The sequence below is a fragment of the Pelodiscus sinensis genome, chromosome 4, assembly GCF_052426305.1.
Source record: "Pelodiscus sinensis isolate ZL-2025 chromosome 4, ASM5242630v1, whole genome shotgun sequence".
Lineage (NCBI taxonomy): Eukaryota > Metazoa > Chordata > Testudines > Trionychidae > Pelodiscus > Pelodiscus sinensis.
In genome coordinates, this window is record NC_143055.1 from 5,373,294 (window position 1) to 5,384,397 (window position 11,104).

Genomic DNA, 11,104 nt, shown 5'->3' on the forward strand with positions numbered 1-11,104 from the left:
AACAGCAAATTTCCATTCGCATGTCTGGATGTGCACATGCGTGCACATCGCGTGCTCATGCGTGCAGGTATTTGTTTGTATAGCTTTGCGGTGCTGTGTGTGCGTCTGTCCATGGCCATTTGTGTTTATAGCGTGTGTGTGACCATAGTTTGACATTTATATGATGAATGTTTGTGTCATTCCCTGTACTTTTGTATCGATATGTGGTATGTTGTAGGTGGATGTGTCTGCGCTTTGCTTGTATTTATATTGTCTGCATTTGCGGGGGGTTAGAGGCATAAGTGTGTGTATTTGTATGGGATGCGAGACCTCCCTTCCCATTTGATCTTTCCCACTAGACCTGGTCAATCTAGGCGGTATCTTCCCCCCAAGACATCCCCCTGTCCTGAAGGCGTCCTGCAAAGCATCAGGAGTTGGAGCAAACTCTCCTTTCTCCACCCAGCTGCAGCCTGCTTTGCATATTAATGTCTTATTTACACTTCACAGGGGAAGCCCTAGATATAAAGCCACCTTGGGCCCTTCCTTTGTGGAAAAAGCCAGGCAGCCGGCCAGCAGGCTGAGGGGCCAGGCGAGTGCAGCGTGCATCTGGAAGGACCCTACCCGTCCCATTAGGCTCGGAGCTGCTGAGCGACCATGCTCCAGAACCCAGTCTTCCCAGATCTGCTCTGCACCCTCCTGGCACCTGCCACAGACGCATCTGGGCCTCCAGATGTTCCCCAGCCCCCTCCGAGGACGCCCTTTAGCATCGAGGCCATCCTCTCCAAGCCGGAGCCGCAGCAGAAGGGCACCGCCTCTCCCAGAGAGCCACCCCACCTGCCTCTGGAGTGGCACAGCTGGATGTACCCAGCTGCCCACTCCGTGGGCCTCCTGCCCTGCCCAGCCCTGCAGCTGGAGAAGCCACGCCATGGGGCTCTGCACCAGCAGCTGCAGAGAGGCTGCCTGGTCTCTCTTCCCAGCTGGAAGCAAGACAGTAAGTAGGTTCACACTGGAGAGGTTACAGGGGTGGGTGGCTGGAGAGGGGTGCTCTGGAGGGGCTGTGAGGTGTGGAGGGAGGGTGTGTGTGTGTGCCTCTGTTCCCAGGTTTTTTCTGTCTAGTGTGTGTGCACATGTACGGGGTGTTTGTGTGAATGTCTGGGGTTTCTTTCAGTGGGAGGGTGGGGTGGTGTATCTCTAGGGTCCTCAGACTGGGGGTCACCAGGTGGGGGTGTCAGCTGTCAGCCTCCCTCCCCCCCAAATCTCACTCCGCCTCCAGCATTTATAATCCTGTTGTTACATAGAAAGACATGTGTTTTTAGTTTAAAAGGGAGGGGTCACACTCAGGAACTTGCTGTGTGAAAGGGCCTACAAAAGTTTGGGAGCCTCTGGAGCAGGGAATGGGGTGTTCCTGCCTGGGATGCGTGGACATATTAGGGGGCCCGAGGGGTGCGTGGGTACGTGGCATGTCTGCTGGGGGGTGAGGTGGACCTGGATCGGTGTACTGTAGAGGGTGTTTCTGTAGTGCGCACACAGGTGTGTGGCTCTGTGGAGGGGGAGAGGCATATGGGTCTGACCCATTTCTGCCTGTGGGATGTTTCTGTCCTAGTGCAGTTGGCATGGAGGTTGGTTTGTGGGAGGGTGGACAGAGGGTGGGTGGAAGATGTCCTAGGTAGGAGCTAGGTATGTATTGTTGTTGTATGAGCTGTGTCTGTAGCTCTGTAAGAATCTGTCTGGAGGTTGGCAAGCATTCTGCCTGTCCTTTAGCTTCCTTAGCAAAAGATACAACAGATTCATCAGGACTGGGCCGAAGCAAACTGTGACCACTTGAGCGTTGACTTTTTCTGGGTTAATCAAACTAGTAGAAAACCCAAAAGGTTTTTTTATTATTCTTTTAGGACCCCGGAGATTTTTAGGGTGCATCTTGCACCCCAGCTGGTTTGTTGATGGCACTGATGCATTCACAGACAAAACTCAGTGTAGTGCCGTAATTTCCCAATACAGGCAGTCCCTGGGTTACATACAAGATAGGGACTGTAGGTTTGTTCTTAAGTTGAATTTGTATGTAAGTCGGAACTGGTACATATTGTAGGGGAAACTCTAGCCAAACATTTCTCCAGAGCTCAGTTTTATTCTCCCACACCTCACTTCCCTCAGTCCTTTATTCTCAAGCTGAGGTGTCTGCTGAGAAAAGCCGCTCTGCGTCTCCCTGGTCTGCTGGGCGGGACCGCGCCGCGTCTCGGCGGTCTGCTGGGGGGGGGGGGGACACAGCTAGTGCGGGGTTGCCTCACCCCATTTGTAAGTAGGGATCTGATGTAAGTCAGATCCTTGTAACCCGGGGACTGCCTGTATTCATTTCTTTCTCTTTACACTGGGAGTAGGTTCAAGGTACACCTAAGGCAAAAAGGATTTTTTTTAAGCAACAGATTAATTTGGGTTTTGGAGTTTCAGAACCAGAGACTGACGAAGTTGTGTTGCTGTAACAGAAGGCAGATTTTAGTTCAGTGTTTGTGTATATTCTTCTCTCGTCTGTTTTTACTTCAGACCATACGGTACCACTGATTTTAAGCAAAAGTAACCCTTTATCTCAATGAGTAGCCTTGCTTAAAAAATAGATGGTGCACAATGGCCAGATAAATTTACTTTCATAGAGCTCCTAAAGTTGTTAACTATGGCAAAACTACCCACGTAAATCAATGAAGATTTTTGTCTGCATCAGGAACCAAGATTTGAGCCTGTAGTTTTTAAAGATTTAGAAACCAAAAGTATTGTTTGTTCTCGTAAATCTTTTAAATCTTAATTTATTTTAAATTTTAAAGCTTGATATCTGTACATTTATATATATATTATAATTATATTGCTAGGCAGTGACAGAATGCTTGGGCAGTTTGCAAAATGATTTGATAAATTATTTCACTCCAATTCCTATTTACTGCTATAACAAATATATCATAACTTAGTTATTATTTGACACATCTTCTGGTGTAAATAGGCCTAGTTCAAGTCAAACTAACAATGCTGAGATGCTGGCTCTACATTATAAATGTTTAGGCACTCAGATATTTGAAAGAGCTACCACACATTGGGTTTGTTCTCCATGCATGTTTTATAGTTATAGTAGTTCTAAATATTAGATCATAATGTCTTTTAAAACTACGGCCCTGATCTTGCAGACACATACACACGTGCTTAGCTTTACACACCAGAGTAATCCCATTGATCCAATGAGATGGTGGCTAAAGTGAAGCATGTGCAGAAGAATCTGCAGGATAGTTATAATTGTAACCATTTCTAATGACATTCTAGCTATTTTCCTAGCCAGAATCATTTCAATATCGACATTTCAAGTTCCCAGTCGTTTTTGTAACTATAGTTGGAAGCTTTTTTAACTCCTACCAGGATTTTATTGGATCATTCTTTCACAGGCTGATCTGTGCAAATGGACGTCTATGCACAGAAGGGTGGAGGTGGAGGGCTTCTATGCCCTGTAAGTTGGGGGAACAGGGACCTACCCATGTGGGTCTAACTTCAGGTTCAGTGTAACTTTATTAGTGAGGGGCTGAATTTCTCCTGTTTATGCATTATGCAAAGTCCTCCATCCTGGGTTGTGAGGACCCCTGACGTCAGCGGGTGACTGGCGGGGGGGGAAGGGTTACTCATGTGGGGAAGGCAGGTGGGCCCAAGCCCTGCCTTGATTGTGTGTAACCATTTGCAGTATGTGCGCAAGAGCTGCCCGATCGGGGCCTTAGAAGCAGGGCCTGCTCTTGAGTTTTTGCAGGGTGGTGATTTTTGTATGATCCGTTCCGTATTATCGTACCGATCAGACACTTCTGAATAGTATGGTCATTCGTGTTATGCCCGTAATGCGCCTGGGGCCAGGCAGGACCAACAACCAGACACGCCCTGCCCTGAAGAATTTACACTCCTACACCCCTTATTAACTGTGCTCTCACAATCCCACTGAAGCTCATGGTGCGCTCCATCTGGGCAGAGCAAGAGCTTCCAATAGGGTCATCCTGGGGGGGGCAACTCCCCCCCTGCAGGGCTCCAGACTTGGGGCCTGGGGCAACTCCTCCCCTGCTGCAGGCCCCTCCCCACCCCTTCCCCAAGCCCAGCCCCCGCCCCGCCACCTGCCCCCTTACCTCCTACCCAAGCAAGGTGGCCTGGAGCACTCCAGGGGCCTAATGCGGCTGCAGGAGGGGTCGTGTGCTCTCTTTCACGCGTGCAACCGCACACACACACAGACACGCGAGGGGTCTCACGCTCTCTCTCTCGCGCTCTCTCTCATTCATGCACACACACACACACACACACGAGGGGTCACGCTCTCTCTCTCACACATACACACACACACACAGAGGGGTCACTCTCTCTCTTTCACACACACGAGGGGTCACGCTCTCTCTCTCTCTCTCACACACACACACACGAGGGGTCACGCTCTCTCGCCCTCTCTCTCTCTCTCTCACACACACACACACACACACACACACACAGAGGGGTCGCTCTCTCTCTTTCACACACACGAGGGGTCACGCTCTCTCTCTCTCTCTCTCACACACACACACACACACACACACACACGAGGGGTCGCTCTCTCTCTCTCACACACACACACACACAAGGGGTCACACTCTCCCTCTGTCTCTCTCTCTCACGCACATACACACGAGGGGTCGCTCTCTCTCTGTCTCTCTCTCACGCACACACACACACACACACACGAGGGGTCGCTCTCTCTCTGTCTCTCTCTCACGCACACACACACACATACACACGAGGGGTCGCTCTCTCTCTGTCTCTCTCTCACGCACACACACACACACACACACGAGGGGTCGCTCTCTCTCTGTCTCTCTCTCACACACACACACACACACACACACGAGGGGTCGCTCTCTCTCTGTCTCTCTCTCATGCACACACACACGGGGGGTCGCTCTCTTTCTCTCTCTCTCTTTCACACACACACACAAGGGGTCACGCTCTCTCTCTCTCTCTCTCTCTCTCTCTCGCACACACACCCACGATGGTGGGAACTGGGATCACCCAGTAGCCTGCAACACCTCGCCCTCCCCCCCCCCGGCCAGCTGCGCTCCACTTCCCCGCGGGCGGCGGGGTCCGGAGCACCCTGGGGTGGGGCTCTCTGCCGCCACCGGGAGAGGGTGGCGGGGCAGGGCAGAGAGGAGCAGGCTGCCGGGCCTCCACTCCAGTGCCCACCGCCCGGGTGGGGACTCCCCATATCCCCCAGCCCCTCCCGTCCACAGGATGGTTGGGGCGGCCATCGTGGGGGCCCCCTATGGACGGGACGGCTCTGGCTTCCAGTCTCAGGCTGCCCTCCTCCCTCACTTCCTTGTGGCCAAGGTTCAGCCCCCTGTCCCTGAAGGGTTCCCCAGTTCTCCCGGCTCCAGAGGCCACCTGCTCCTCTCCCTCAGGGCATCCCTGTTTCTTTTCCTTCCACCTCCTTAGCCCCTGGGGGGCCTAGAGCAGCCCCACTCCAAAGCCAGCCCTGCCGGCGGCTCGCAGGGTTCGGAGCCGGTGCAGCGACGTCGCCCGCAGTAACGGGTCTCCTGTCCCCGTGTCGGGCGCGTCTGTTTCCTCCTTCGCCTCGCTGACGCCTGCCCCTTTCTCGCAGGCCTGGAGGTGTCTTGTGGCGTGGGCACGCTGGGCCCGCCTGCCCCATGGAGAGCCAGGGGGCCCTGTAAGATGAAGAGGGTCCGCACGGTCTTCAAACCAGAGCAGCTGGAGCGGCTGGAGCAGGAGTTCCTCAAGCAGCAATACATGGTGGGCACCGAGCGGGTGGACCTGGCCACCGCCCTGCGCCTCACAGAGACCCAGGTAGGACCCCACTCCCCTTCTCCTGAGGCCCGGTCAGTCTGGGGTCTGTCCAAGGAGATGCTGTCGTGCAGGGGTCTCGAACTCCCGACCTGCGGGCCACCCCCAGCTGCAGCGGTTGCGTAGCCCAGCCCGGGAATCTGGCCGGGCCCTGTCCGTCCCCATTTCCCAAGCCCCGCCCCTTCCTGTCATCACCCTGCCTTCCCCCGTGGCACCCTATTCCCCCTAGGGATGCAACCGCCGGGATTGGGGGGAAGGGCAGAGCAGGCCTGGCAGTACCCACAGACGTGCGGAGATTTGACATCCAGAGCTCTCCGCCCGCTGGGAATCACAAGCTGCTTATTCAGTTTTTAAACACATGTTGATTAGAGGGGGGGCGGGGGGAATCCTGGCCTCACTGAGCCGAATGGGAGTTTTGCCACTGGCTCAGTGGAGCCAAGATGTCACTCCCTGTTTTGGGGAGTTTATCCTTTAAAGAAAGCACAAGCAGGGTTTGGGGAAGGACTTCGGGGCTGGCTGATAAAGCCAGGGACTGGGAGTCAGGGCTCCTGTGATCCTTCTCATGATTGTCTGTGCAAATGGCATGACTACTGCGTGACTCAGTTTCCCCATCTGTAAACCAGGGATAATAACATCAGAACAGCCACAGTGGGTCAGACCGAAGGTCCATCTAGCCCAGTGTCCTGTCTGCCGACAGTGGCCAATGCCAGGTGCCCCAGAGGGAGGGAACAGAACCGGTAACCATCAAGTGATTTATCCCATCTCCCACTTCCAGACAAACAGAGGCTAGGGACACCATTCCTACCCATCCTGGCTCATAGCCATTGATGGACCGAACCTCTGTGAATCTATCTAGTTCTTTTTTGAACCCTGTTCAAATACCACTTCCCAATCTCGCTGGGCAGTTGGCCAGCTTAGGTAAATGTCTGTAAATTGCTCTGAGAGCCTCAAAAGAAGGGAGCCATGGCTTTATTTATAACTATTCGTAAGTACCAAGTCCTTCTACAAGTAAAACTCCTCCTGGAGTCAAGGGGACTTGCCTGTGGAAGGATTACAGGACTGGGCCCCGCTGAGAGTATCTTAGCATAGTCCAAAAAATTGCAGGGTCAGGGCTTGCAGGCATCCGAGTTCAGGTTTTCATGGCCCGTTGTGGGGAACCTCTCCTAGGTGAAAGTCTGGTTCCAGAACCGGAGGATCAGGTGGCGCAAGCAGAACCTGGAGCAGAAGAAAGCGAAGCTGTTGCGGTGTGGAGGGACACAGCCTGTCCTGACGGACTTGGAGAACAAGGAGGAAGACACGGTGGATATAGAGGTCTAATGGGCTTGAGACTTCCCTGCTACAGACATTGCTCTTGCCATGGAACTAGTGGAGGTTTACAGCTACGTCCAGAGAGAAGACTGACCGATGACGTGTACCAGGGAGCTCAGCAGCTGCTCCACACATACCGGACTGGCCTGGCGCTGCTTAGGATGAGTTCATGATACGCAGCTCGCACAGTCGGGCAGCATCACACTAACACCGGGGGCCTGCTCGTCAGGTCAGCTGCGCGAGGGCAGTGTCCATGTGAGGGCCCGTGTATAAAACCAGGTCCCTCGCAATTCTCTCTTTTCTCATTCAGAATGCAGGCTCCTTCCCAGCAGCAAGACTGGGGTTAAAATCAGAGACGAGGGTTGGTGACAATCATAGATTCAGCTCCAGGTATCAGTGCATCTAAACGCATGTGCTGCTGTGGTTTATCAGCTTCCCAGGTAGGGTAACCCTGGCAGGGAAGGTGCAAAGAGAATCTGGCTCCGGATTTTTACCCTAGTGGCTTCGCCAGTTCATGTCAGGTTTGAAGTTCAGGTCTGAACACAAAGTTGCCCCACTGCACTTTGCAGTAAAGTCAGCGGGATCTGACCATGCGAAGGCGAAAGAAGCCCAAGGGGCCATCATACTGCCACAAACACAGTTCTAATGGGAGCTTTGTGATGCAGCTGCTGTCCCTAACTAGTGAACCCCAATTCTCATCTTATTTACACCGATCCTCCACTGGTGTAGCTCCGTTACCTGCCATGGAGTTATTCCTGATTCTACAGGCACGAGAGGAGACTCGGGGCCTTTCACTTCAGGGTCAGGCTGCACGATCAGGCCCTAAAGATGGAACATTTTGCAGTCCAAGGGGTAGTTTTCCGAAAGCTGTAAGTGCCTGGGGCTTAGAATGAAAGTGCCTCCCCGTAGACCTCCTGCAGTGCTACATTAAGGATTTGTACATTTTTGCCTCTCTTCTGGCCTGCAAAGCCCAGATCAAAGACCTCAGTCCATCCCTACGCACATACTGCATTACCTTGCGCGTGCAGAGAGGCGCTCCTGGGATAAATTGTGGGCCTAGCTTTCAGCTCTCTCTCTCCACAGGGCAGGGTTTGGAGCTGGGATTTTGCTTCAGTCTCTTTCATGAATTTGGTTTGGGATTTCAAACGCTGCCTTTTTACCAAGCATGGCATGACCCACAAACCACCAGCAGCCCTCCCAGCAATGCACACACACTCCCCGTGACACCAGCTGTAGTTGCTCTCTTGTGGCTTCATCGCTGCATTACGCACTGGGTGGCAGAGGAAATATCTGGTGGGGTATGCCGGTAGCTCACAACATTGTGGCTACGTCTACACTGGCATGATTTTCCGCAAATGCTTTTAACGGAAAAGATGCTCAGGATAACTTATTGTGCCTCTTCCTGAACCAAAACATTGTAAATAACACGACTCTTCTATTATTTATAGACATAGCCCTGCCTTTTGGACACTCTTTTATTTATTTGCTGCTCCTTTTGCCCCAATAAAATCTTGTCTATTTTAAAAGAGTTTTAAAGAGACGGGAAGTGCCTGTGGGAACTGGGTAGTTCACCCGGGGATTGGAGCCGGTGGGTGATGGAGATGAGGCAGTATTGCCTTGGTAGATGGTTCACACCCTCTGTATGCTGCGTGCAGCCAGGTTCAAAGTGCAGTGTCCCATCGCGGATGCACTAGCCGTTTTCCCTCTTGCTTCATCGACAGCCCAGGATGGCCCGTGAGAGGGAAGCCAACAAACAGTGCCCCACTGCAATTCACAATGAAGTCAATGGGATCGGAGCACACTAAGGTGAAAAAACCAAACAGGCCATAATTGATACTGCCCACAAATGCAGTGCTTGTTGATTTTAATGGGAGCTTTGCAAACAGCCTGACGCTGCTGTCCCTATGTAGTGAATCCTGATTCTGATCACTAAGGCCGTGTCTAGACTGCAGGCTTCTTTCGGAAGAAGCTTTTCTGGAAGAGATTGTCCAAAAAAACTTCTTCGGAAAGAAAGTGTCCACACTGCAAAAGTGCATTGAAAAAGCAATCTGCTTTTTCGATACATAGCGTCCACACTAAATGGACGCTCTCTTGCATGTAAGCTGTGATTGATAAGAACGGAAGGGCAACCAGGGTACCTGTGCTTTTTCCTCTTTCCTCTTCTTGCAAAAGAACTCCCTCTTCCCCATCCACACACGCCTTTTTCTGAAAGAGCTCTTTCGGAAAAAGGCTTCTTCCTTGTAGAAAGCAGTTTACCAATGTCGGAAAAATCCCTCAGTTCTTTCAGGTTTTTTTTTTCAAAAGAACGCGATTGCAGTGTGGACGTAATTGAAGTTTTTTTTTGGAAAAAACACCATTTTTCCAGAAAAACTTTGTAGTGTAGACATACCCTATCACTGATCCTCTACCAGTGTAACTCCATTACCTGCCATGGAGTTATTCCTGAGCCCTACAGGTCAGGGCCCACGGTGTCCCTGTTAAAGAACAAAAGTTTGTAACTAGTGTTCCCTGTAAGCTGTACGCTTGGGGGGCTACCCAGGAGAGAGTCAAGTGCTGCCCAGCTCATGAGCTGAGCACCCACAGCCAGCAGCATAGGTTTCTATTGGTGGTGCACATAACAAAATTTATGCCTCGCATGGATGGAAAAAAAACTAGAGGAAACAATGATTGTAACATGGGCAAGCCACTGAAAGGGTGATGTGCCTGCTGATTTTCACAGGCCCCGATACCTGATTTAGGTAATTCGTACAAAAAGAGTTGGTTCCTCAGAGCTGTCTGGACCCTTTGATGCTCTCTCAGCCAGACCATTCAAACAGACTTTTCAGCCCTATAGGAGAGATGGGCTCCTGCCACAATTCACACGAATGGTGCTCTTTCCAGGCTATACCCCCCCATCTACTGACCCCTTCACAAATACTAACTGGGACTAGTTGGGTGAGTTGAGTCTGAAAGGCCTGCAGTCACCATGGCAACCAAAAATTCCTGGGATGAGCCAGAAGAAGCCAAGGACTTGGACTTGGATCTTGCCAAACACCCGGAGGCTTGGTAACCGAATGTGACCTGCTCAGCAGGGAGCTCCTTGGTGCATCAGGGTACCAATTCTAGCCCAAATGCCCATTTACCTCCACCACTGGCCTGGGAGATTTCCTACCTCTGAAATTGGGGGCAGAAAGCACAGCCACACGTCCTGCCCAGCTCCACTTACCTCATGAGGCACTGGGTGCCTAAAGACGTCCTGCTGCTCTAGCACAAGGCCCTACCATGCAGGCTAAAAAAAAAATCGCCATGAACTGTTTGCAGTGTAAGGCCTATGACGCACTGTCAAGCAGTTCTGATTCCATCCAGTAGAGGGCAGTCTCACGGGTGTGACATTTCTTTACAACATACTTACCTGTCACCTAGAAAATATGTCACGCTGCATTCTAAAGGTGTCACCGTGACTTAGAGCTGGTTGAAAAAACAGAATTATTTCCCCTATGGAATTATTCATGGGGGGAGGGAGAAAGGGGAAGAATAAAGATGTCATTTTTAATTCTCCGGGCTTCCTTCCCTTTCCTGTCCCGTTTAACTCCCCTTCCCTCCAATGAAGGGGAAAAAAGGATTGGAAAAATAGGGAAAATCCACTTTATTGGTTCCCAACTGACAAATCAGCATTTTTAAACAATAAACAGGTTTCACTATTGGACACACTATTGGATGTCCCCTTCCCTTCCTCCACACATACATTGGGACTGTGTCTAGACTGGCCAGTTGTTCCAGAAAATCAGCCGCTTTTCCGGAAAAACTTGCCAGCTGTCTACACTGGCCGCTTGAATTTCTGCAAAAGCACTGACTTCCTACTGTAAGAAATCAGTGCTTCTTGCGGAAATATTATTCTGCTCCCGTTCAGGCAAAAGTCCCTTTTGTGCAAAGCTTTTGCGCAAAAGGGCCAGTGTAGACAGCTCAGATTTGTTTTCTGCAAAAAAGCCCCGATCGCAAAAATGGCCAT

The 11,104-nt window shown here is 51.4% G+C and overlaps 1 protein-coding gene across 1 annotated transcript; it reads left to right on the forward strand.

Annotated features, from left to right (window-relative positions):
• Window positions 1-540: 540 nt before the first annotated feature.
• On the forward strand, window positions 541-9,114 carry LOC102445711 (homeobox protein not2-like). Its single transcript, XM_006115627.5, has 3 exons — window positions 541-970; window positions 5,609-5,811; window positions 6,976-9,114. The coding sequence occupies exons 1-3, from the start codon at window positions 634-636 to the stop codon at window positions 7,123-7,125; spliced, it is 690 nt and encodes a 229-aa protein (XP_006115689.3). The 5' UTR covers window positions 541-633; the 3' UTR covers window positions 7,126-9,114.
• Window positions 9,115-11,104: the final 1,990 nt, after the last annotated feature.

Excerpts from the sequence above, each read along its gene's own strand:
- LOC102445711 (XM_006115627.5), top strand. The coding sequence starts at position 634 with ATGCTCCAGAACCCAGTCTTCCCAGATCTGCTCTGCACCCTCCTGGCA. Across the intron at positions 971-5,608 it reads TCCCAGCTGGAAGCAAGACA|GCCTGGAGGTGTCTTGTGGC; the intron begins GTAAGTAGGTTC and ends CCTTTCTCGCAG. Across the intron at positions 5,812-6,975 it reads TGCGCCTCACAGAGACCCAG|GTGAAAGTCTGGTTCCAGAA; the intron begins GTAGGACCCCAC and ends AACCTCTCCTAG.